At 44.0% G+C, this 23,498-nt stretch overlaps 3 protein-coding genes across 24 annotated transcripts in view; 1 reads left to right on the top strand and 2 right to left on the bottom strand.

The window, feature by feature from the left end:
- The window catches only part of lrrfip1a (leucine rich repeat (in FLII) interacting protein 1a), a 57,268-nt gene extending 42,069 nt beyond the window's left edge, over positions 1-15,199 (top strand). For 16 of the 22 annotated variants that reach the window (XM_035393951.1, XM_035393953.1, XM_035393958.1 and 13 more), the window contains 8 exons: positions 853-978; positions 1,125-1,196; positions 2,197-2,367; positions 2,767-2,859; positions 3,405-3,497; positions 3,970-4,062; positions 4,418-4,562; positions 5,475-10,486. In XM_035393951.1, coding sequence (XP_035249842.1) covers positions 853-978; positions 1,125-1,196; positions 2,197-2,367; positions 2,767-2,859; positions 3,405-3,497; positions 3,970-4,062; positions 4,418-4,562; positions 5,475-8,653 — 3,972 coding nt within the window. In that variant the 3' untranslated portion in view covers positions 8,654-10,486. Of the gene's footprint in view, positions 1-852; positions 979-1,124; positions 1,197-2,196; positions 2,368-2,766; positions 2,860-3,404; positions 3,498-3,969; positions 4,063-4,417; positions 4,563-5,474; positions 10,487-12,176; positions 12,227-12,502; positions 12,621-12,968; positions 13,049-13,139; positions 13,245-13,495 lie in introns of those variants that run through there. The other 6 variants (XM_035393973.1, XM_035393974.1, XM_035393954.1 and 3 more) reach the window with 4 other exon arrangements.
- A 1,826-nt stretch (positions 15,200-17,025) lies between these two features.
- LOC118214384 (coiled-coil domain-containing protein 173-like) lies at positions 17,026-18,384 on the bottom strand. The gene has a single exon (XM_035394300.1). The coding sequence runs from the start codon at positions 18,382-18,384 to the stop codon at positions 17,026-17,028; it is 1,359 nt and encodes a 452-aa protein (XP_035250191.1).
- A 521-nt stretch (positions 18,385-18,905) lies between these two features.
- tyw5 (tRNA-yW synthesizing protein 5) lies at positions 18,906-23,496 on the bottom strand. Its single transcript, XM_035393976.1, has 8 exons — positions 23,107-23,496; positions 22,856-23,010; positions 22,580-22,649; positions 22,361-22,405; positions 21,994-22,131; positions 21,730-21,817; positions 21,085-21,201; positions 18,906-20,749 (listed from the first exon to the last, which is right to left on the bottom strand). Exons 1-8 carry the CDS (start codon positions 23,188-23,190, stop codon positions 20,403-20,405), a joined length of 1,044 nt encoding a protein of 347 aa, XP_035249867.1. The 5' UTR covers positions 23,191-23,496; the 3' UTR covers positions 18,906-20,402.
- Between the last annotated feature and the right edge of the window lie 2 nt (positions 23,497-23,498).

Raw genomic sequence — 23,498 nt, 5'->3', positions numbered from 1 at the left:
GGAATCTAATGTTTCAAGATCTGCTTTGGAAGAGCCGGACAACCCCCCCCCCCCGCCCCCAACCCATCTGACGGGGCATCCTGTATAATTGCTGTTTATTATTGTACTGTATTTGCTTGCTTCCAGCTGTTTGTATTGATGAAAGGCCATCTGTGTGTGTCGCTACTAAGAATACTCTGGAAGATGGGCCTCCAGTGCTCTCAGATATATAACTACTAGCAGCTGTGTCAAGTTTACCTCTCTCTCTCTCTCTCTCTCTCTCAGTCACATGTACGTTCACTCTGGTGTTATAGAGAATGAGAGAGAGTGTGTGGTGTGTGTAGACATTGTGTGCATTCTGCGTGTATGTACTGGACATGTATGTGAGGATTTTTCTGTGCAGCTGAAACAGACATAGCCCACAGACCTCTTTAAGAATCATAAGACCTTCCAGTTCTCTAGCCATTCCTCTTAATCCCTCCTGACTCTTAAGATGTTTATACTCAGAGAGCTTGAGGGGTTAGTCTAATCCATGCGGTCCTGCTGTAAATATTAACTTGTTTATCAAGCAGGAACAGAAGTTATAAACATATCTCCTGCACTTACAGCGACAGGAAGTCAAAGACGTGATCCTACAAACACAGCCGCAAAATATGATGATCTGGCCTTGTGGTAAAGATGTAATTACGTCTAACTCTTTCAGCCAGTTTTAAAGCTGTAGCCACACGTCTCACAGTAGATATGGTGTGATCTGCTCTACTCTCCTATATCTGAGGGTCCAGCTGCAGGCCTAATCGAGTGCAAGGCCTTCCTACCGTAGAGCACGCACCGATGTTGTCCTGCCTCAAATGCAGTAAACGTGTCTCTCCACAGGGGTCCCGGACCGCTTCCACCCTATCGGCCGCTACCCTCGCCTCACTGGGCGGGACTTCCTCCCGGAGAGGAAGTGGCGACACCGCCCTCTCGGTCGACACGGAGGCCTCCATTCGGGAGATTAAGGTAAGACAAGGAGAGGGGAAGCTCAGGTTTTATTTCCTCTCCGGTTCGCACCTTACTCCCGCGCAGCACAAATGCGTCAGGCGCTCTCACAGCGAGCGCGCCCGGCGTATGTTCCCTTCTGAACTTCCTCACGCTCTTCGTCCCAGGAAATTCATGAGCTGAAGGATCAGATTCAAGATGTGGAAGCCAAGCACATGCAGAGCCTGAAAGAAGTCAAGGTACCCGGGGCCTGTAGAGTGCAGACTAACCCATTAACCCCCTGGAGCTTCTCAGCTCTGGTCTGCATGGGTTGGGGTTGAGTTTGGCTCTTCACCCGTGTCATTGAGTGGCTCCAAGATTTTTGTTTGTGAAGACTCAAAGCATGCAGGCGTGCCATTACCTTTCAGTGAGGTTTTTCAGAGTTTAAGGGATTTCGACCTTACAGGTTTTCCCAGATGATGAATTTCTTTTTGCTCCTGCATTGATTGTTACCACTGAGATACTTTATGTTGTTAGTAACCCAAAGAGAGATGCATGTACAATAATAAATGATATTATTAAATAATCTAATTTTCAGATCAAAAAACTGAATTGAATTGAACTGAACTTAATCTGTGTCTATGAAACCACCCCTATTAGTTCAATTCTAATAAATTAATGAGAATGTTTGTTACTTCATGGAAAACTCAGGTGCGGTACATTGTTATGCATGCACTATCTGTATTTGGAATCAAGCACATTATGTGATCACTCGATCTGGGAAATTATTGAAAATCACCATCCCTAATATTGAGCATATTCATATGGATATACGGAGTGTTGGGTGTGAGATAGAGGATCGTTTTGGAAAATGGCTTTGACTTTGTCCAGAAATTCTGTCAAACATACCAGGCATGTTCTTCTTTTTATTTTCCTAAAATATTTCCATATCCAGAGTGTTGGGTGTGAGATAGAGGATCGTTTTGGAAAATGGCTTTGACTTTGTCCAGAAATTCTGTCGAACATACCAGAGATGTTCTTCTTTTTTTTTTCCTAAAATATTTCCATATCCAGTAATTTATTGTCCTTTGGAAAGTGTTCATTGCTTGTCTGCATGAGCTCCGTGTGTGCTTACGTATGTTCATTTTTTCCATAGACAGTTCTGACCATGCGTTTGTATATGTATGTATTTGTGCGTGTGCGTGTGTGTCTGTATGTGTGTGTGCGCGTGTCTGTGCATGTGCGTGCATGTTTTTGCAGGACTCTCTGGTGGAGGTGGAGGAGAAGTACCGTAAGGCCATGGTGTCCAACGCCCAGCTGGACAATGAGAAGTCCAATCTGATGTACCAGGTGGACACTCTGAAGGATTCTCTAATGGAGCTGGAGGAGCAGCTGTGTGAGGCACGCCGAGAGTTTGAGGCGAAGGCCAAGGTGAGCCACGATTGGGCAGGGAAACACCCCACTTAGACACATGGACCAATAGGAGAGTGACAATTTGGACAAACCCTGCCCACAATTAAAAAACATATACCGATAGCATTGTTAGCATTATGACTCAATAGAGGTGGAGAGGTTTCACCACTAGTGTCGTTTCCACAGTTTCTCTGCATGCAATGTCACAGCACATATTTTTGAGTGAGTTTCATTCTGAACGATGACAATTCGCCTTAGGTTGATGCCACAAATTATTTGTCATACTGTTAATACATAAATGTGCAATTCTTAATATTCATTGGATGAAAAATAAAATAAAAATACAGTTGAGCACAGCCCCCCCCCCCTCCCCCCCCCAGTGCAAGCACTCATCTCCCACCATCCTTTTCCTTGCAGGATTTTGAGCGTGAGAAGTATGCCCACAGCGTGCTGCAGTTCCAGTTCAACGAGATGAAGGAGACCCTAAAACAGAGCGAGGAGCTGCTGACCGTGAGTACCCAAGTGCTTCTGATCAGAGCCAAAGCTTCTGTGTCACTGTCACTGGAGCCTCTGTTAGCATGGACCACCATGCCCTCCGATCATCTGTTTCACTAGGCTAGGCTTCTCATCCTTGCCCAGGGGAGGAGAGTTCCAGTCAGCAGGTTGCCTTCCCCCCCCCCCATCATTTAGTAGTGACTTGTCCTGTTGATTGGGTACCGAGTCCCCCTGCACCAGTTCTGCAGTCTCAGTAACTGTGCAGCTCAGCTGGTGAGTTGCAGACAGACAACAACAGTGGCTGCCTTCATGCACCTCAATGGAGGCATACCTGCTATGTTTCCGTCTTCCCAAATGGCTGGAGAGCTTGGCACCATTCAAAAATCTAACTTTCTGAAATGGACCTTTCTCTGGTGGAACGACCCCTGTCTTTTGTCTGCCGGCCCCTTTTGCTTCTGATGTTTTTCTATGCATGCTGATTTTCCTCATTCTCCTCTCTTCTCCTTCCTTTCCTTGTCTCTGCTCTCGTTCACCCTTCCACTCCATCCTCCGATGGCCAGGAAATCCGTCAGCTCCGTATGAAACAGGACGGCTTTGTCAGGGAGATCTCTGACCTGCAGGAAACCGTGGAGTGGAAGGATAAAAAGATTGGGGTATGCTGGGTGGACCCTCAAAACCATCAGACATAGTCTAAAGGAAGATGTCTGCTAAATTAGCCCTGCATTAGCTAAATTAGGACTACATTATATGTGATGTAGACTCTATGTATTGTGCATTATACCTGTGCAAGTCATATTGGATAAAGGTATCTCCTGAAAATATGACTTATTGAAGATAATGGTACATCATTTTATTCAGCATGAAACTGAAAGATTATAGTTCAATTTAGACTTTTAATTGCGTGTTAATGATGGTGCACATACAGTGAAAATGATCCAGAGGGATTGTGAAAATGAAGTTTCGGAGGGATTGTGTATTTAATGACATTAGAGCTGCTTAAGAAGCAGTCAGGCCTTGCTTTCCACAGTTCTTCAGTGTCACATGCTCTACTCTTTGCTTCACAAATCTCTTATTTCCCTCTTTGCTTGCACTTGCTCCTCCTCGCCCTCTGGGGGCATTGCTCAGGCCTTAGAAAGGCAGAAGGAGTATTCTGATGCAATCCGGAATGAGCGGGATGAGCTCAGGGATGAGGTGGTCCAACTGAAAGATGTTCTAAAGGTATTTTGGTGTGCATATTGGATTTCCCCCATAAACAATGGAGCCAATCCTTTTTATCTTTAAATTCAGATGAGATTACCTGTACACCTGAAAATTAGAAAATTAGTAGTATGTATTGTCAATTTCCTGACACAACTCCAGATCTCATGTAAGATGTGAAAAGTGGCTAACTCGATTACAGCATCATTTGCAATCTTTGAATATTCTTGTGTGATGATTTCATAGTGCATGTGGCTAGGTGTTATCCAATCTACGATCGATGCCAATTTGGAATCAGATCGAACTTTGGAAAAAGTTTTGTGGGGTTTTGTGGAGTCTGATATTCAATTATAGTCCTTGTTTTACCCCTGTACAGAAACACGGGATAGTACTGGGGGCTGACCTGACAACCAATGGGGAAGCAGGAGAAGGTGTACTCGATGGGCTGGCCAATGCAGACTCTGCTACAAGATTGGCTCAGGACTCCCAGACACCCCATGCGGGCGGTGACGGCATGCTAGGTAAGACGCTGTCAACGTAGCTGCACATTGCTGTGCACTTGCAATTGCAGTTAACATTGCTTGTCTATCATTTACCACTAACCAAATGGCCTTCTTGCTGCTTACTACTTGTTTGTAAATCCCCTAATACACATTCCTTGCATTCCTGTGTGTTTCCTACACCTGACTCCAGTTCTGTTCTAAAACTGTAGAAAGATTCATGTGCAATCATACTACAATCACATTTCCTGGTGTTCAGTAACCATGGAAATACACTATATTTTTCCCCCTCTATATTTACATTTTAATGTTTTCTTTATGCTTCAGTGGACATACTAATAATTGGTGTAATTTTGTGGGTTTCATTCTGGGTGACTGTGTTCCTCACAGATTCAAGATTAACGTATTTCTGGAGAAAATATTACTTTGTAACTTCACTCAACTAATCACAAATCTCCTCTATAAAAGAGCTTTTGTAGATTTCTTTCCAAATGGGTTTATAATTAGTATATTGACAAATTTGCCCTTGTAAATGTTTGTTATGGCATTACACCAGATTAATAAATGATGCTGGTCCAAAAATAATACAATCAAATGAGAATCTGAGGTTGATGTTGGATAAACCAACACTGGCTTAAACAGCCAGGCTCAGAGGCCTGGCAGACGTTTATAAGGGTAAGAGGTAATTCTCCCCTGTGCTCCAAGTGCAACTTTCTGGTTAGTATCTGGTGCCTCCACCTGTTGATTCGTCTGGGATCAAGAACTTCTGCTTTGGCGCTCTCTCCCACCGCCACCTCCTCCTCCTCCTTCTTGCTAATTCTCCTGTGGCGATTATTTTCCTCCTGCGCTAATTTGACGCCGCTAAAATTAGCAGGCTATGGTTGCCGTCTCTTCACTGTTTGGCTCTACAATTGTCTCCTGATGGTCTTCCAGGCAAAGTCAAGGAGGCACAGCTGGGAGGTAGAGATGTGGAGGAGGTGGACAGTGGAGCGGTCTTGGATAAAGCTTCAGTTCACCTAAAGAAAAGGCAGCAAGGGCAGACAGAATCTCTAGAAGAGCATGATAAAACAATGATTCCAGGCCATCCAAGTGAAGATCATGTGTCTTCACAAAACTCCAGCCGTTATTGTGAAATAACTGAAAGACAGTACCCGGAAAAGGTCCGGTCTGACTCGACCACGAGCACTGATGAGGTCGCACCTGTTGATACTGGGCACAGTAATGGCGTAGAGTCATATGCCTGCCCCCATAGCATCACAGAGTCTGACAACAGACCTGTCTGTCACCCTGAGGTACAGGTGGTTATAACAGGCCCAGAGGAAGAGATGACGGGTGAAGGAGAAAGTGTAGGAAACAGCGCAGATAAGGGAGAGAACAAGGTCATTCATGAGAGGTCAGAAGATGTAGGTGAAAGATGTAACAGTGCTGGGTTAGGAGAGGTGGAAAGTGCTGCTGAGAATAATCTAGAAGCCAGATCAGTTAGTGAAAAATCAAAGGACGAAGTAGCGTATGAAAATCTAAATGCAGTACAAGATGCAGCACAGGGGGATTTCAAAGAGGGCTTTGAAAATACAGAATCATGTGTGGATGGATCCATCCAAATTGAAGACATGTTGGAAAACGCTGCAGAGAGCAGTGCACTGGAGTGCCACAAGAATGACAGCAAAGACACAGCCGAATGGCTAGAAACCAACCATCTCAACCCAGAACAGGGAAGTGAGATAGAGGACAGAGATGGGGCAGAAAAAGTTTTGAAATCAGCTAAAATGGGTGAGTTTGGGGACATGAAGAGTGGTGAGGATGACGAGAAGTGTTCAAGTTTGGCCGCAAAGGATCCTGGCTCAACAGAGGTCCCCAATATGGAACAAGGACCAGGGACTTTTGCCATGGATTCAAAGCAACTCAATGGCGCTGATCAGGACAAAGCTCAGTCAGGTGACTCTTTGACCACAGGCTTGCCTCATCCTCCGACAGCTCAACAGAGCCAACAGAAAGCAGAAGAACCCCCCGCACAGACGGCCACGAAGACACCGCAACAAGATCGAAGTGGCGCCTCAGGAAAAAAGAAAAAAAAGAGGAAGAAGAAAGGCAAGAAAGGTGGAGTGCATGAGAGCAGCTCCAAAGAATGTGAAAAACCAGATGATGATGATGGGGACATGCCGGAGAGCAGCGTAAGTACAGTGGAAGAGTTAGTAGAGCAAGCTGAGATATCCAGCAGGGAGCACCTCACATCAGAAAAAGGGGAGAAATCTGAGACCAGCACTCTACCGGAAGGCTTGGAGGATGATACCATGACTAATAGAGAGAACAAACCCTCACTCTTTGAAGGAGAACGGGCTAATGATGAGGCAGTCGAAATCTTGGCAAAAACAGAGAAAGTCAAGCCTCTGGAGGGCTGTCCCATGTCCGCAGCTGGTGCTGATAATGCCGACGGGTTTGAGAAGGTGGAGGACACTCAGCTGTCAGGGCCTGCTTCTCAGGTGGAAACTCAGACAAGAAATGACACAGAAGAGGTGAAGGAAGAACAAAGCCCTGAAACTCAAGAGGCAGAGTCCGTCAAGACTGGTGACCCAGTGGCTGCAAATGAACCAAACCCAAAGCTTGAGAACACAGATGACCTCAAGGGTGAAAGTGCGCTAGACCAGGAGGTTGAAAATGCAGGTAAATCTGAATCTGACCTGACTACATATATTGCAGATTGTGTTAATTTAGGTTCTGCCCAAGAGCAAAGTTTGGAGGAAATGGAGACAGGTACAGACAGGAACAAGGTGCAACCTCAGGGGAGCCAGGGCACCCAGGAATATGTGCCCTCAAGTCTATCCATAGAAACTGAAGATCTTGCTGCTGCACCACCTGAGACAGGGACAACTGAAGACATTGACAGCTGTGAGGAGGCCGAATCACTGTTGCAGGATGAACCAGCTGACCCACTCAACATTCTTGAAGAAAAGCAGCCATCTGTGGACAACTCTGTGGAGCTAGAGAGGGAAGAGCCAGAGAACATAGCGATACCAGAAGAGGACCCCAGTGTAAAAGCACCATCACAGGAAAGTGTGGCGAATCAAGGCACCCAGGAATGTGTACTCTTAAGTCCATCCTCAGAAACGGAAGAACTGGCTGCCGCACCATCTGAGACAGGAGCAACTGAAGACCTTGACAGCTGTAAGGAGGCTGAATCACTGATGCAGGATGAGCTGACTGATTCACCTGACTTTCCTGGAGAAAAGCAGCCATCCATAGACAACTCTGTGGAGCAAGAGACGGAAGAGTCAGAGAATATGGCAATACCAGAAGAGGACGCCAGTGTAAACGTACCACCAGAGGGCAGTATGGGACACGGAGAAGAATCTACAGAAGGGGGGCAGGGGATCACAGAAGATGGGAATTGCCCTGGGAAAGAACATTGTGATGATGCTGAAGGACTGGGCACTTCCAGCACTGAAACAAATAGCCAGGACTCAGGAAGAGAGAGTGGGGAATCTGCAGACCAGCAGCAGGTAGACAGCATGGTAGATGAGGGCCTATCCAAAGAAGAGGAAGACACATTGGTGGTAGAAGAAAAGCTGGATGAGGTTGAGCCTCTGCCCCAGGAGGAGGTGGACAACCACAAGGAGGAGGATGAAAATGAAGAAGGAGAATCATTTGAATTTGAGGATGATCTTGAAGTGTCAGCAAATTTGGTCTCAGGAGGAGGGACCCATGAGGATGAAGGAGCAGGATCAACACCCACAGAAGGTGGGGGAGAACAGGAGGATGGCAGCAAGGCCGAACCCCAAGCGGGGACCGACCAAAACGAGACCCAAGATAATGTGGAGGCCCACTTGACCAAATCTGAAGAGCCAAGATACGAGAAGGACAAGGAAAGCACGACCAGAGAAGAGCCGGACACAGCGCAGGTTGATAAAGTGCAAAATGAGACTCAACCAGGAGAGGACGTATTTGAGGAAGGGACATGTACGACTGCAGCAGAGAGAAATGTCACGCAGAGAACGGCCAGCCAGGAAACGGAGGAAAGTGTATCACAGACCAACGAACAAAATGGCAGGAGAGATTCATCCAAGAGCAATAAGAAAGGCAAGGGTAAAGGCAAAGAAGACTGTCGCATGTCTTAGTCCTACAAGCCTGATCCTTCTTAGATCACTGATACTCTAGGATGTCACATGTCAAGTCTAATTCATAGTCGTCTTAAAGCATACATAAAACATTCTTGGCTCTGAACCTATCAAAGAAAGTTTTCTATGGAAAGATGGGCTTTATGGTGGGTGGCATACAACATGTTTTCATGTTTTTAACTTCATGTTTTTACATAGTATGCACTGCAGTTAAGAAGGAGTGATTTATAATATGGCAATTTCATGCTTATTTTAGTATATGTGTTTTAATAGGGGCTTATAATGTTACACTGAATGTAGTGTGTCCTTGTTGGACACACTTACAATAGCAGCATATCCACCACAACGTGTTTACAATTATCAGAACTGTTTCAATAAATTGCAATTATCCATTATTACTATTAGTTGCTTTAGGTTATCCTTAAACCCTTGTATTGTCAGGTGTTTTACAGAAAATGTTGTTTTGATTGTACCCCTTTACTTCTTGCAGGAAGTATTGCATTCAGTTCCTGTTTGATATTTAGTAACACTTTAACAAAAAGGATAGCTGCACTAAGAAGTGCAATTCTGAGCCTGACGTTATTCACTTTGATTTCCCTCTTTAATTTTTTTTCCAAGAAATTGTACATTTGTGCCAGGAATATTCATGACATTGATGAGGCAATATGCTGTGCAGAAAATCCTCTTAAATGTATCTGATTATTTCTCATGAATATTTACATGAAGATGTAAAATTGGTTAAATTTAAAATACTTAATTTAATCACACAGTAATTGTATTTTGGCTTATAGTTTACAGTGAGGATAGTATACAACAGAAGGTGTATTTATTTTTTTATATTGGTTATCTAGGTTAGGTTATTCTTGTCAATTGTATGGTTATTTCCAGTTGTTGATAAATGATGATATATGCAGTTTGCAAATGTTTAAATCTGTAAATCAGTTATCTGCAAATAGCATTTTAGTCACTTGGTTTTGTTTTAGTCGTCATTAAGTTTGAGATATTCTTTCTGCTGTGAATTACGGCTGCAGTGCTTATTTCACCAACTGAAATGAACTAATTCTAAAAGTATAATCATTTAAATAGGCAATTAACAGATAACTCATCTCAAAAATAGCCTACAAAGTTCTAAGTTAAAGAGATCTCTAGACTATGAGCAGTATTTTGAAACGCTCTTAGTATTCAGTGACTGCAAGAAAGAACACTACTGAGTATTGGAGAATAGCTTATTCAGTTAACTATACTCCTGCTTAATAGAGTGTGAAGAACAGTGTCATTCCATGTCATGTACCAAAGCCTCTTTAGAAAAGAATTGCTTTATGGTAAAAGGACAAAAGTAAAACGTAATACACTTTAAAACTTTCAAAAATACATATTTCTGATTTCTGGACTGATTTCAGAATATGGGGCATCCCCATGTAGAACCATCCTAATGTTCTGTGAGTGGTCACTATCAGAGAATCTTTAAAGCAGCATGTCATGTTTTTGTTTAGCTTCATAGTGAGCATGCAACACCATATACAATTGGATTTTTAATGCTCTTGAACCATAAAAAAGCTGTTCTGTGGTTAGTTTGGATTTTTTGTTCTCTGGTAAAGTTACTAAATTATAAACTGGGACTCACTTCTCTTTGACTGAAGCAGTATTAAATGTTGTTTTTTCAAGCTTACATCTGGGCATTGATGCAGATAGGTTGCCAAGAAGGGTCACTGGTCACATAAAGTGCTTTCTTATACTTTGACAAAGCTGTAACTGCCTGAAATGCATTCTTTTTTCTGTGCAAGAATTATATATTTATGATGAAATAAAGCATAAAGGGTTTTTTGTCTTTGATGGCCCTTGATGTGTGTTTGTATAAAATGTGCTGTACAGACATGCCAAGGGGTGTCACATTTTACCAGTGATAGATGTAAAGAACAAAGTTCTATGACTAATAAAATTTGAAGACGTCAGGGGTTTTTAGCTATCAACATATTACTGACCGTGAACTTAAAAGGCTCATAGAATAAAATGGACGTCATGAACTGTTGCAGGCATTTCTTTCCTGCAACAGAACTTCAGACCAAATTTGACATTGGCTGGGAGGTTGCCTGGCTCTCTAGATGCTCAGTTTCACCACCTGCTGGACATTTAGTGTATTGCCTCACCCAATTCTGCCAATACACTTGTGTCCTCGCATGCCCATTCTTTTTCTTCATAAGCCTTGGAAGACTGAAGCAGTGACTAAATATTACTCATTTTAATACTACTTGCACATTGACTTGAGTAGAGGTGAGATGAAACAATGCATGGGTAAGATGTCTGCAATATGCCAAGCTTAACACATTCCCCTATGTAAACTGGTTGTATGTATGTTGCAGTTCTGATATCAAATACAGTATATGCCTGCTGTGAACACTTTTTCCCACTTTTAGTAAATGTGATGTATGCTGATTAAGAAAATGCACACTTGCATAACTTATGATATTCTGTAGTGCAATTTATGATACAGTACCATCTTAAAGTAATATGATGACTATGAGCACATAAAATGAACACTGATGCAATACATGATGTTTTGTTGATTGTAATTTAATATTTTTAATGCATGTCAAATTGAAAGCTTGCATCACCATATGAAATGACTGCTACAGCATTTATGTATGCTCAAATTAAAATGATTTAAATTTTGATATAAAAAAGATATTACTCCTTTGGAATTTTGTAGCAGTTACAGCATTTCAAATTTAATAATTTACAGCTTATAATGAACAGCTACTGATTACACTTTACCTAGCTTTTTGCTCAGATAAATTAAGGTATGTGCTAATGTTTATTTTTTGTATCAAAAAATGTATCAGTCTAATCTTACAGCCATGGAGAAATAAGTATTAAGAGAGAATTCTATTCTTTGTGTGTGTGTGTGTGTGTGTGAGAGAGAGAGAGAGAGAGAGAGGGTAAGCGAGTAAGCGAGTGTGATGTCAGCAGCACAACAATTGGGTTTTTGTAGTTGTGTCTTCACTCCACAGTCTGCATGCTAACCTACAGTAGAGGATATCAGCTCATTTGCATGCCTCATGTGACATAAACCCCTCCTACCCTGACCCAGCCCCTTACCCACCATTCTGGCTCCTCTCCCTGGTATGTTAACATTTGACTTTTTTACATTTATGCTTTGATCATAATGGACTGTTTTTTTCTCAGCAAAGAATGATGAGTGGTTTGTATTTCAATGTTTTGATGAAGATAAAGCTCTGGAAAAGAGTTTTCATTCTATCTTGGACCTTAAATTTGTAAATGAAATAATTCAATGGCCAAAGTTTCTATTGTCTGTTTGCTACAGTAAGTAATATTACCTTAAATGTAATATTACAAACAAAACAGCATAACCCTTTGCTGCACCAAAAAGTTGTACCATTGACAAAATCTTACCCTACCAAGCCTTTGTACTAATCTTTCTGTAAGACCAGAGTCTTATATTATAAGTTCTGATTCATGCCTTATATCCCAAACCGCCATTTCATCTTCAATGTTTCTCTTGCAGAGATTCGCCTGAGAAAGCTGGTGGATGAGAGGGAGACTTTGATGGAACAGGTAAGTCTGGCTGTCGCAGCTGTGCTTCACACATTTCTGTGATTTATCTTGCTTTAAGCTCAAAATCTTGAGCACCTGGAGGACCTATAGCAGAGTGTACAGCTGTGTTGAGCTGTCAGGCAGCTCAGCTGACCTGTCAAACCGAGCAGTCAGCTGATCTGCGATGGGCCGTTGAACGGTCAGAGCGGGGGGCCTTGGTTAAACCGTGATTTGGGCTGAGGTCGGAGCAGTGGCCCGAGCTGAATCGGGGGGGACCCACCCGTCTGCCCTGCACAGGTGAAGAGGCTGAAGGCTCAGCTGGAGCAGAAGCAGAAGAACGGCACGCAGGAGGGCGCCAGCCCCGAGAGCGAGGTCCTGGAGAACGGCACCGACCCACTCATCCTGGATGTCCAAAGTAAGCCACGCTAACGTGCGCCTGGGCCTGTGCTGCAGATACTGTATATAAGTTACAATCAGAAATGCTCATGGCCATGAAATCCCTCCCCATGTCTGTTGTGTCCTGTGTATCTTTGTGTATCTGTCGTTATCTTTGCTGCCACCAAATCACCCCTGGAAGACAATAAATATCTATTGATTGAAATGGAGAGGAACTTGTATTGTAGTATATTTAATCAAAAGATGCACACCTCATTATCAGACTTCGCTTTCTTTAAAAGGGGCTATTCAGTTGAAGAGGTACTTAAAAGACTAACGTATTGCACAGCCTTTTTGTATCTAACATCCAACATTTCCCCCTTCACAGGAGATGCTAACAGGCAAATTAGTGACCTCAAGTTTAAACTTGTCAAATCAGAGCAGGAGGTGACAGCTTTGGAGCAGAACGTAAGTACAGAGTTCAGGATGTTTGAATTTAAGTTACACTGCATCTGCCGCTAAGTTCACACTGGACTGCCTTCTCTTCTTGTCACTGCAGGTTATACGGTTGGAAGGTCAAGTGACACGCTACAAGTCTGCCTCTGAGAACGCGGAGAAAGTTGAGGACGAGCTGAAAGCTGAGAAGCGCAGGCTGCAGAGAGAGGTAGGCAAACATCCCACAGAGGCACAGGATTCCTTTCTTTACTTTTCTCCCATTTTTGGCTGGTCCTTTGGTCCCACCTGGGGAGTTTTTCTTCTCCACCACCACCATAGGCTAGCTTATGTGTCCATTGTAAAGTGTATCGTGACAAATATTTATAAAGTTCGCTATACAAATACATTTGATTTGATTAGATTGGATTGGATTGGATTTGATTTTCTCACGCCAGTCTACCCTTTTTTTCCCGGGCATAGCTGCGGTCAGCGCTTGACAAGCTCGACGAGCTGGAGGCCAGCAACAGCCACCTGGTCAAACGACTAGAGAAAATGAAAGCCAACCGGAGCGCCCTGCTCTCCCAGCAATAATGACCTTTGACCCCCCCCCCGACTGCAACCACATCTCTGACCGACCGTCGGCGGCGTCGCTCGGCTCAAGATTTCCACCGGCCGTTCACCCAGCACACCGCACTCCCATTTTCAACGAAACAGTGAAAAAATGAAGATTATATGAAATGAAATTTATCCTAAACATATGCAACCACACACTCACACTCACACACACGCACACAAACACACACACGCGCACACACACACACACACACACACACAGACATATGCTATGTGCCATGTTTCCTAGGGTTTATTTTTTCTATTGTTAAAGAGAATGAATAATGATATTTTAGCAAGCAAATCAAACCCCGGCAGTATCATTCATGCCAAACCGGGTGGCAGTTGAATCATTGTGCCTCGCTTCTCTGAACCGCACGCGGATGACCTGACCACGCGACCGCACGCTCAGGATGGTTCTGGACCCCATATCAGCAGCACTGAAGGGAGAGAAGATTGGAAAACGGAGTTCACAGCATTCTGGGATGGGGCGGGTTTTCCGGAACGTTCCGGTCTGTGAGCACCTTCGGATTGGGACCGAAAGGTGTGTGAAGCTAGCGGGGCCACCCCCCTCCCCCTCCACTCAACACCACAGACTGGGTGTTCCCATGACCGTCGATGATATTGCTCCTGCAGCCACTGCGTGCTCAAGGTCTCACTGCGCTTTTAGCTACGGGTCTTCTCCCTCTGCTGCTAAACTGCACAGTCCATGCAGACAAGCACTTGTCTTTGGGTGGGTGGGTGACTTTGTTCACACAGGTGACCTGTTACTGGACCGAACAGGCTCACTGTGTGTTCTCTTCTTTGCTGAGAATTTCATTTTTTTGGGTTTTGTTTATTTTTAAAGACCTCCATCTCTCTCGCCCCTGGAACCCCGTGATACTTTATGTGCGCGTGTGAGCTTGTTCTTCCTTAGCCTGCATTCATGTTCACATTCGTGGTGCACATTGGCCAAGCATAGCACTAGGTGGCCAGGGACAGGCCCCAATGGCCATGTATAAGAAGCTTACTTTTCACTTCTTATGTTTTTGTTTTTATTACTTTTTTGGCACAAAGAAAAGAGTAAAGCCATCATCACAGAAAGTATGTCAGCACGTCATGGATTAACTATCACCCTTCGTGAAAAAAATAAATATATATTAATTTTGTATTAAGAAAATCGAATTAATAATGTGCTGCAATAATGCTGAATTCTTGCTGAATGTATCGGTTGTTGCATTGACACATGGACCTCAACAGCCTGGCTCAGTTCAAACCGATCTCGTAGAAACGCTTTAGGTCAGCATTCCATGCCTCAATGTCATGCAGTCTGAAATGAGCAAGGCCTCAGAGATGGTGATGATGTAACATGAGGGGGCGGAGCAGAGCTGAGGAAAGCCCCTCCCCCCCGAGCCCCACCTCACCCCACCCCACCCCACTCCAGCCTGCTGTCACCCGAGCTTTGGATCCCGCAAACTTTGGGAGACCATGCATCACCCTGTTTACAAAGCTTTAAAACTGTTTTTAAAAAAAGAAGGAATTGTAATGTTTGTGCAATATTTGAAATGTCTATTAAAGCGGAAGTTGAAGCTGTTTTGTCTTCTGCTTAGTGAATGCCAAAAATGTTGCCTGATCTGATGAAAAGATAGTAAGTTGTTACTATTGGTGTGATGTCCCATACTATTTATTAGCAAGACAACTTGGTTAACAGATTGCATTACCAACAACAAGAACTCAAATGCTTTCCTGAAGCTCGCTACGACACCGCTGCCATCCTCATGTGTTTAACATATGAGAATTCTTGTGCAAAAATTCTCCAGTCTTCTGATTATTTCTGAAAACCCACAGCATGTACCCAGATCATCTAGGATCTAACGGAGCATTTACAGTGCTTCAGCCCGGCACTGAATCGTTTGCATTCACGTACTTATGTCCCGGTAGAGGTAATAAACCTGAGTCCTTACGGGGCGATCCAGGACAGTTGTGAAAAGACTGAGCGGAAGAAAGCACAAATCCAAGATGGCTTCATCCTGTTGATACCTGCTATAGCGCCTCTCGCGGCGACACTGCGACGCTTGACACCGCAGCTCAGGCTTGCTTTGCGTAAGGAATTTCAGGTGACATTTTTGAAAGTAACAATGCATGAAATCGACTCTGCGTTGCTCAAAGCATCTGTGTTTGCGTACTTACGTAGGCTATTGTTTTGGGCCAAATTCTAAAAGTGCAGTTCAACATGCTTGTCTGTAGGTGGCACTGTGTGCCATCATATCATCCCATCCTAACACAAAATTTGAATTTTTCAAATAAGCAATGTCCTAAAAAAAAGTATTTATACCTTAAGTGAATATATTTATTAAATTATGTTTTCCCCTCAAAATTTGTGTGAATTATAGATACTATTTTCAGTATTTCATTATGAAAACACTACCGCAGAATCAGGTCTTGAAACTGTTCTGACAGTTTGATCACATGTCCTGCTATAGCTCAAACTGAATTTAATTATATCTTCAGGTTACCCTTCAAATTAATAGGAACGTTACTGTATTTCTATTGTCAAAAGTAACAACCCACACCACAAAAGTTAATAAATAAATAAATACATAAATAAATAAATACATACAAACATACATACATAAATAAATAAATAAATAAATAAAAATCCAAGCATACCCCATCCACTGTAAGCTGTACTGGTTCTCCATCAAATCAGAATAAACTCTTCATTTTACCTACTAAATGGGTTTCACCCCCTCACCACACTGAGCTGCTCCAACAGTACACCCTGCTCATAACTCACTGAGCTGCTCCAACAGTACGCCATGTTCATACCTCACTGTACAGCTCCAACCCTACAGCCTGCTCATACCACACTGAGCTGCTCCAACAGTACACCCTGCTCATACCTCACTGGCCTGCTCCAACAGTACAACCCTGCTCATAGCTCACTGAGCTGCTCCAACAGCACAACCCTGCTCATAGCTCACTGAGCTGCTCCAACAATACACCCTGCTCACATCTCACTGAACTGCTCCAACAGCACACCCCTGCTCACACCTCACTCAGCTGCTCCAACAGTACGGCATGTTCATACCTCACTTGGCTGCTCCAACAGCACACCCTGCTCATACCTCACTGAGCTGCTCCACCCTACACCCCCTGCTCAATGAGCTACTTCTGCATCTGAGTTTCTCTGGCATTAGATTATTCCTGGTCCCCTTTCGGGGTGTGGAGGATAATTGACTTGCATTGTATTTAAAGTATTTTGTTAATTTTATATTCTTTTCTCTGGTGTTGTACCCTCCTTGTGCTATATTTGGTGATATAGCACAAGGAGGTGATATAAGGAAAATCATACACGTTGCATCCCAATGCAGCTGCCAGATGATATATTTCATTAGGAACTATTACTCAGGTTATCTTCACCATATGAAGTCCATTCTTCTGTCGTGCTGGGCACCAGTGCTGGCGTACAGCCTTTTGATGTTCTCATTTGTGGTGCCGATGTAATTGGGCACCCTTGCATGGGAGGGACTGCTGGAGATCAGATAACCGGCCCTCATTCCTCCGGTGATAGGGCCCAGTCCACACACCATGGTCTGCCTGGCGGCCTTACGGAGTGCACACGTGTTGCGGTTGGTCTTGGCGGCCGCTTCAATCACCTCCGCTGTGTACTGCTGGAACTGCTCCTCCTCCTCTGCGAGCAGCTGAGCGTTCTTCTTTTCAAAGTCCAGCAGCTCGCTCCTCGACAGCTGCCCCTTGGTGAGCCTTTCGGCCATTTGTTGTCGGAGTATGCCGTCCATAGAGCCGCGCGCCTCCTTCTTCTTCTGCCGTTTCAGCTGCTGCCCCTCCCAGTGGGCGCGGTCTGCCTCCTGGTTGGCGTGGAGCACATCCCGCGCAATCCTCTGCTCCTCTTGCACCCTTTGCTCCAGCACCCTACATCTCAGCTCCCTCGCGGCAGCGATGGCTTTGAGAGTGGCCTTGGTCTTCTCGGCCTTCTCCTGTCGCTTGCGCTCCGCCTCGCTCTTGTGGCGGGCGTCGGCCTGCTCCATGGCCCTGTCAGTTTGCTCGTCGTGTCGCCCGGCCTTCTCCTGCAGCTGTGCAGCCAGCTGATACGCCAGCTTCTGCTTGTACATTTGGATCTGCCTGCGCCTCTCTGCCCCCTCTTCCTCTCTCCTCCTTGCCCTCCGCTCCTTCTCTTCGTACGCCAGCCTCCGCCGCTCCTCCTCCATCTCGTGCCTCTGCGCCTCCCTTGCCCGGATAGCGTCCCGCGCGGACACGAGGAACTCATGCGCCTTCCTGGCGCTCACTTTCTCCTCTTTTTCCCTCTTCCGCACCTCAGCCTTCTCACGCTCGTACCTCTCCCGCCAGCGTTGGCACTCCTCCACCTCCTTTTCCCTCTCAAGTTTCATCGTGAGGTCCGGATTCTTCAGCTGCTGCATCAGACACTCAGCATTAGCCGCCTGTTCCCTCTCGCGCCGCCTCACTTTTTCCCGCTCCCTCTCCACGGCCTCCAGCTCCTGCCGCCTGATCTCTGCCATGAACTTCTTGGTCTCCTCTTCGGCAGCGATCTCCATCTGACGCTTTATCTCCATCTGCTCCTCTCTCACCTTCAGGGTCTCGGTAAGCAGGAGCATGCTGTTGAACTTTTTGACGCGGTCACTCTGGTAGAACTGGTGGCGCGTGGCTTTAGCCAGAGCCTCAGCTCTCTTTTTCCCAAGCAGGCCCTTGGCATCATGCTCTCTGTCACCCTGGATCCTGGTGAGAGAGCCTTCCTCCATTTTCACGTCATTGTCAAGGTTTTCAGATCGCTCTTTTATAGAGTGGAATTACGAGTCTTCATAGTCCTTATTGTGACGTCATCCAAGTTTCGCACCCCCCAACTGGCTTTGAAAGTGCCGAGCCCAATCAGAACTTATGGTTATGCACCGACGTCACAGAACCATGCACTGAGAGATTTATATTTCCGGTTAATTTAGGGTATGGTATTTCAGCAGTGATGCCTTGATTGTAGCTATTTTGGCTACTCGGTTATTTGGGGAATGGAAAAATAGTAGATAAATAGAAAACGTTTTTCAACTGAACAAAGTACCTTCCACCAGCAACCTGTGCATCACCAGACGTCGAGATAATGTTAAATTTCCCTTGCAACAATCGCAACACGCAAACTGCTTTTGCGCGATTTGAGCGTTGGTGATTCCCAAAATGCAGAATGTTTTCTCGGGAATCTCAGGAGATTCACGACGGAGGCAGTATTAGCCTGGCAAGGACGTTTCATTTCATCGGGGAAAAATAACAGACGTGATTTAATAATAATAATAAACTTTATTTATAAAGCACCTCATATTACTGTATTTAAAAGGGTCTCACTTGCAATTTTTCTTCGTCACTGACCATGGTCCAACTCCCAGATTTCAAATTTTTATCTCGAGATGGAAAGCCGCGATAGATAAAACAGATTGGATTGTCCATCCGAGCGTCTTAACCTCGTTCAATTTCAGGCATGTTCTACTCATTAATGGCTGACAAGTCAGTTGTCAATACATTGAGCACACTCGGGTTGCTTTGTTCCCCAGATACAGTTGTGTGTCATCGGCATAACAATGGAAACTAACATTATGATATTGTCCATTGGGAGAAAGTGGCCGAAGAATACTTCCCTTTGCAATTCCATTGGTAATATCCGTCTTTGACACAAGGTCACCAAAGTACTGTAGATAAAGAATGGTCACCCTGTTATATTTCTGTACAGAACCAAAAAGACCTGCCAGAAAGGTCACCCAGTTTGTCAGTTAATATATCATGCCTTACTATATCAAATGCAAAACTTAGATTCAGGATAAGAAGTGATACATTATTATTATCAAAACTTAACCTGAGGGTATTTACTATTTTCACTAGAGCCTTTTCCATGCTTTGATTTATTTGAAAGCCTGACTTTTTACTGAAGAAGAATGTGTTAGGTATGAGTCTATAGTTGTTTAAAAATAGCTGTCTAAAGTGGCAGACTTGCAGTAGCACCATCAAAAATTATTTTGCAATTACAGCTGACCGTCTCACCTCAAATACCTGGCCTCAACTGTCCGCCTGCCGTGACTGAAAAAGTGAGAGCTTAAACAGTAGAAGGCCATGTCTCCTCATCATATCATAGTCAGTCATGAAAGACCCATTGAAAAAAAATTGACACCAAAACCATTTTAGAAATATGCAACGTATAGTTCATTTTCATTTGGAAAAAAAAAAATCTTCAAAGTGTATCTAAATTTATTCTTTTGGTTTGGACCGCTTGAGAACAAACAGCTCTTCAATTGGTCATAGCAGCACTAGTTGATGGTGTAAAATTGCAAGGCTAACATTATTTTACAGCTGTTAAGACGGTGGCTCAGAAATAAACAAACCAGCCAATGAGCAGTTAGATTTAAAAGACAGGGGGTCAAATATTGCTCAGCAGTATTTATGGTGTATGGCCTCAGCCCTTAAATATAAATATTTCCTAAGAGCACTGCACAGTACTATGTTTAATTTGGGGTGGGGAGGCAGAGACTGAACCAAGTTAAAAGAATTTAGGCATCATGTTACACTGCTTGGGAAGAGTGCTTCTTTGGATTGTGCGAGCCAAAGACTTTGCATTTTGTATATTAAATTGTCTCGGTCTTGTTTGGTCATTGATTGTTTTTTTCTTTTCCAACGGCCCCATGTATTTCTTTACATGGGGACATCAAAATAAATAAGGTGAGAAACCTGACATCTTTGAATTGTAATGGTTTTCTTGATACATGATGTGAATAAGGCGAAATGTTCAGTCCTGGTGAGTGATCTGGCTGCTGGGAACTGAAGTCTCTGAATCGCTGGCAGTCAGTGTTTCAGTGGGGCTGAACCCCTGCACTGCTACCTCTGACTTGCGGGAGTAAGCACAGCTCTGGATACGCAGGACCATGCGACGAGCATAGAAGTCGCGGTAGTCAGGCGGAAGTTCCTCCAGGGCCTGCAGCGCACGCTCCAGAACCTGCATCGCTCTGGCGGCAGCCACAGGGTCTTTGTTCCCATAAGGGTCTTTCTTGTCGTAGCTCTCAGCCTTCAAGTGGCGCCAGAATACATTGACACCGACCCCAAACTGCAGAGCAAGGGTGTTGTGAAACCACAGAGCTGGGGGAAAAAGGGAATCATTAGAGGGATGCAAAAGGTTCTATGGTGCATGATCTATTTGAAATTATTTTCACCTTTTCACGTTTTAATACAGAGCAGTATTCTACTTGTTCCTTTAACAAATTGTCCAAAGACACATGAAATTGGAATGTTTTCACTTCGACAGTAGACATGACCTTCAATGCTAGGAATAAGGAGCTGAGGACTTGTGGATCTGCGGTTACATTTTCCTTTTCAAAAGTGGAGGTCCTGTTTCCAGCCTCTCCCACATTTTATCTCCTATCTCTCACCCCACCCACTAGCCTCAATGCTTTTTGACCCCCAGGCCTCCATACCAGGAATAAAGAGGAGGTCTCCGGGCTCAAGCACGCACTCGTACCGCCTGGCCTTCACAAATCTCGGGTATTGCTTAAGATCAGGGGAATCAATATCCAGAACCTCCGACTTGTCACCTTACAAGAGAAATGAGAAGCTTAAGCAGCAGCTGATAATTGCAACAACAGTCATGACAAAAAGTAGCCACTAAAAACCCTTAATCTTTGTAACGTAATATGTAATTAGATTAAAAGGGGTCCCAAAAACGCAAAATATCACTTAATACCAAAATGTAGAATGATTATGGGATTAAGAGGTCCATCGTTTTGCTACCAGTAGTCCACATTTGGATGTTCATTTGTAATGACATGATTCAGGAAGCATTTACTTTCCAATGACTCCTCATAGATTTGAATCACTGTAACTTTCAGTTTTCATACAGTATAAAGGCCGAAACCAAACATTCAAAGGAACATTTTATCTGATGTCTTACACTCTGTGTCCTAACCTTTAACTTAATTCTTTGTCTGTATTTTAAGGGAAAGGAGCACCCTCGGCACATCTAGAAAATATATCACAACACCCATTCAGGTTTCAGAAACTTGGTGAGGATTCTTCAGACAAGAATTACAGGTTCATTGTGTAAATAAAATTGATTGTCTTACCTGATAGATAAAGGTTTTCTGCATCTTGAGGGCTGTACAGAACTACACGCTTCCGCCCGCTCACTTGAGCCAGCAGGTTATCCATCACCTAACAGAGGAGAGAACAAGAAAGCATGAGGAGGGTGTGGCTGTCCTTCTCTTTCCTGTATGCATCTCTGTTCCTCACACTTTCCTAATCTTTTACATTTCCATTCCTTCTCATATATCCCTCATTCATTTCTTCTCATTTCACACCACCCTGCTCTTCTTCTTCCCATCACTCACGTCATAGTGTGTCCACAGCTGTAGGCCACAGGAGCTAATGCGAAACACGCAGGAGAAAAACTGCTCAGGCTCAAAGAACTCTGGGGTAGAGAAGTCCTCCGCCAAGCCTGGAAATTGCTTCCTCAGGTCAGCAGGCTCCTGAAAGACAGAGAAGTCTTCAGGTTCAACACACCCTCAACAAGCTCCTAAATCCAAGTTCAGCAAGGATAAATAACTGATAGTTCAGATTATAGAATTTTAATCCCATTAAAAGCGAAAAAACTGCCAAGGGATGAAGGCAGTGAAAGAAGCCATTGATTATCATGGAATACATTGCGCATGTCTTGCAGGGTTCTTAAACAGATACATATGCACGAGTTAAACTCACCCTGCGTGGGTCATCTCCTAGTGAGCGCAAGTAGTAACTCTCCTCCTGTTGGGACACACAAACAAAATCAGACTGGGTAAGACTAATAACCCTCAAAACCAGCAATGTCAACCCCCCTTCTCTTCAGAGATGTGGCAGGTGCATAGATTCACCCTGCCTATGGTACTCACATCTAACTTAATCAAAATTAATATTAAAGTTTTTAAAACATTCCCTGACCTCAGAGATGAAGAAATCAGAGTGTTTGGCCTCTGCAGCTCTCTGGACAAACACATCAAATGGCAGTGTCCTGAGACAACACACAGAAGAGAGATGTCTAGGTGAGGGTTTTTCTGCATGCATAGGGAAAATACTAAACTATGAGAAGTTTTTTGTTCGTTTGTTTTGTTTTTAATACGATCAGTCTTTTCAAAGCCCAGTATTTTATAGTTTCTTTTTGGGGAACTTAACATTATTTCTTCAGCTGCATAGCTAGCAGCAAAACCAGGGCGCTACCTGTACAGGAAATTCTTGCGAAGGAAGTCCATCTGTGGTACAGAAGATACATGAACTTTAACCTCTCTGTCACCACCCTTTTCTCGAAGGTAATCCACTGTCCACTTGTCAAGGCAAGACCCAAGGGAGACACCCCTTAGCACAGCCGGAGTGCGCTGCAACACACATAAACACACAATTCTTTAACTTGTTTCCCGCATACAATGCAGTTCATGTACATACTCAGCTTTGTGTAGTGGTGATATATTTACCATTGGGTAAATCTCTCTCAGGAAGATCTCCCTATCTACCGCTGTATACACGGGCACCGAAACTTTCTCGGGATGCTGCATCATCACAGCAATCCGACCAGTAGTTCCGTCAAATAAATAAATAAATAAAATCGGGGGTGGGCGAACCCTGGCAACCACGTTGCTAACTACATAAGGTACATTTCAACGGATACGCTGCAGCAAAGAAAACCCCGGGTGCAGGTTGTCCAGCGTGCTGTTTACGAGTGTCTGCTCTATATGTTCCCCCGGAAACATAACCTAATTTTGAATTTAAAGACAGGCAGCTGTCTTTTTGGTTTGTAGAGTTATTTTATATTAAATAAGAAGATACTGTATTGCTAATATAATAAGATAAGCATGCGGTCAAAATC

Source organism: Anguilla anguilla, chromosome 15, assembly GCF_013347855.1.
Source record: "Anguilla anguilla isolate fAngAng1 chromosome 15, fAngAng1.pri, whole genome shotgun sequence".
NCBI lineage: Eukaryota > Metazoa > Chordata > Actinopteri > Anguilliformes > Anguillidae > Anguilla > Anguilla anguilla.
Note: the sequence above shows the minus strand (reverse complement) of the source record. Positions and strands in the feature narration are given on the sequence as shown.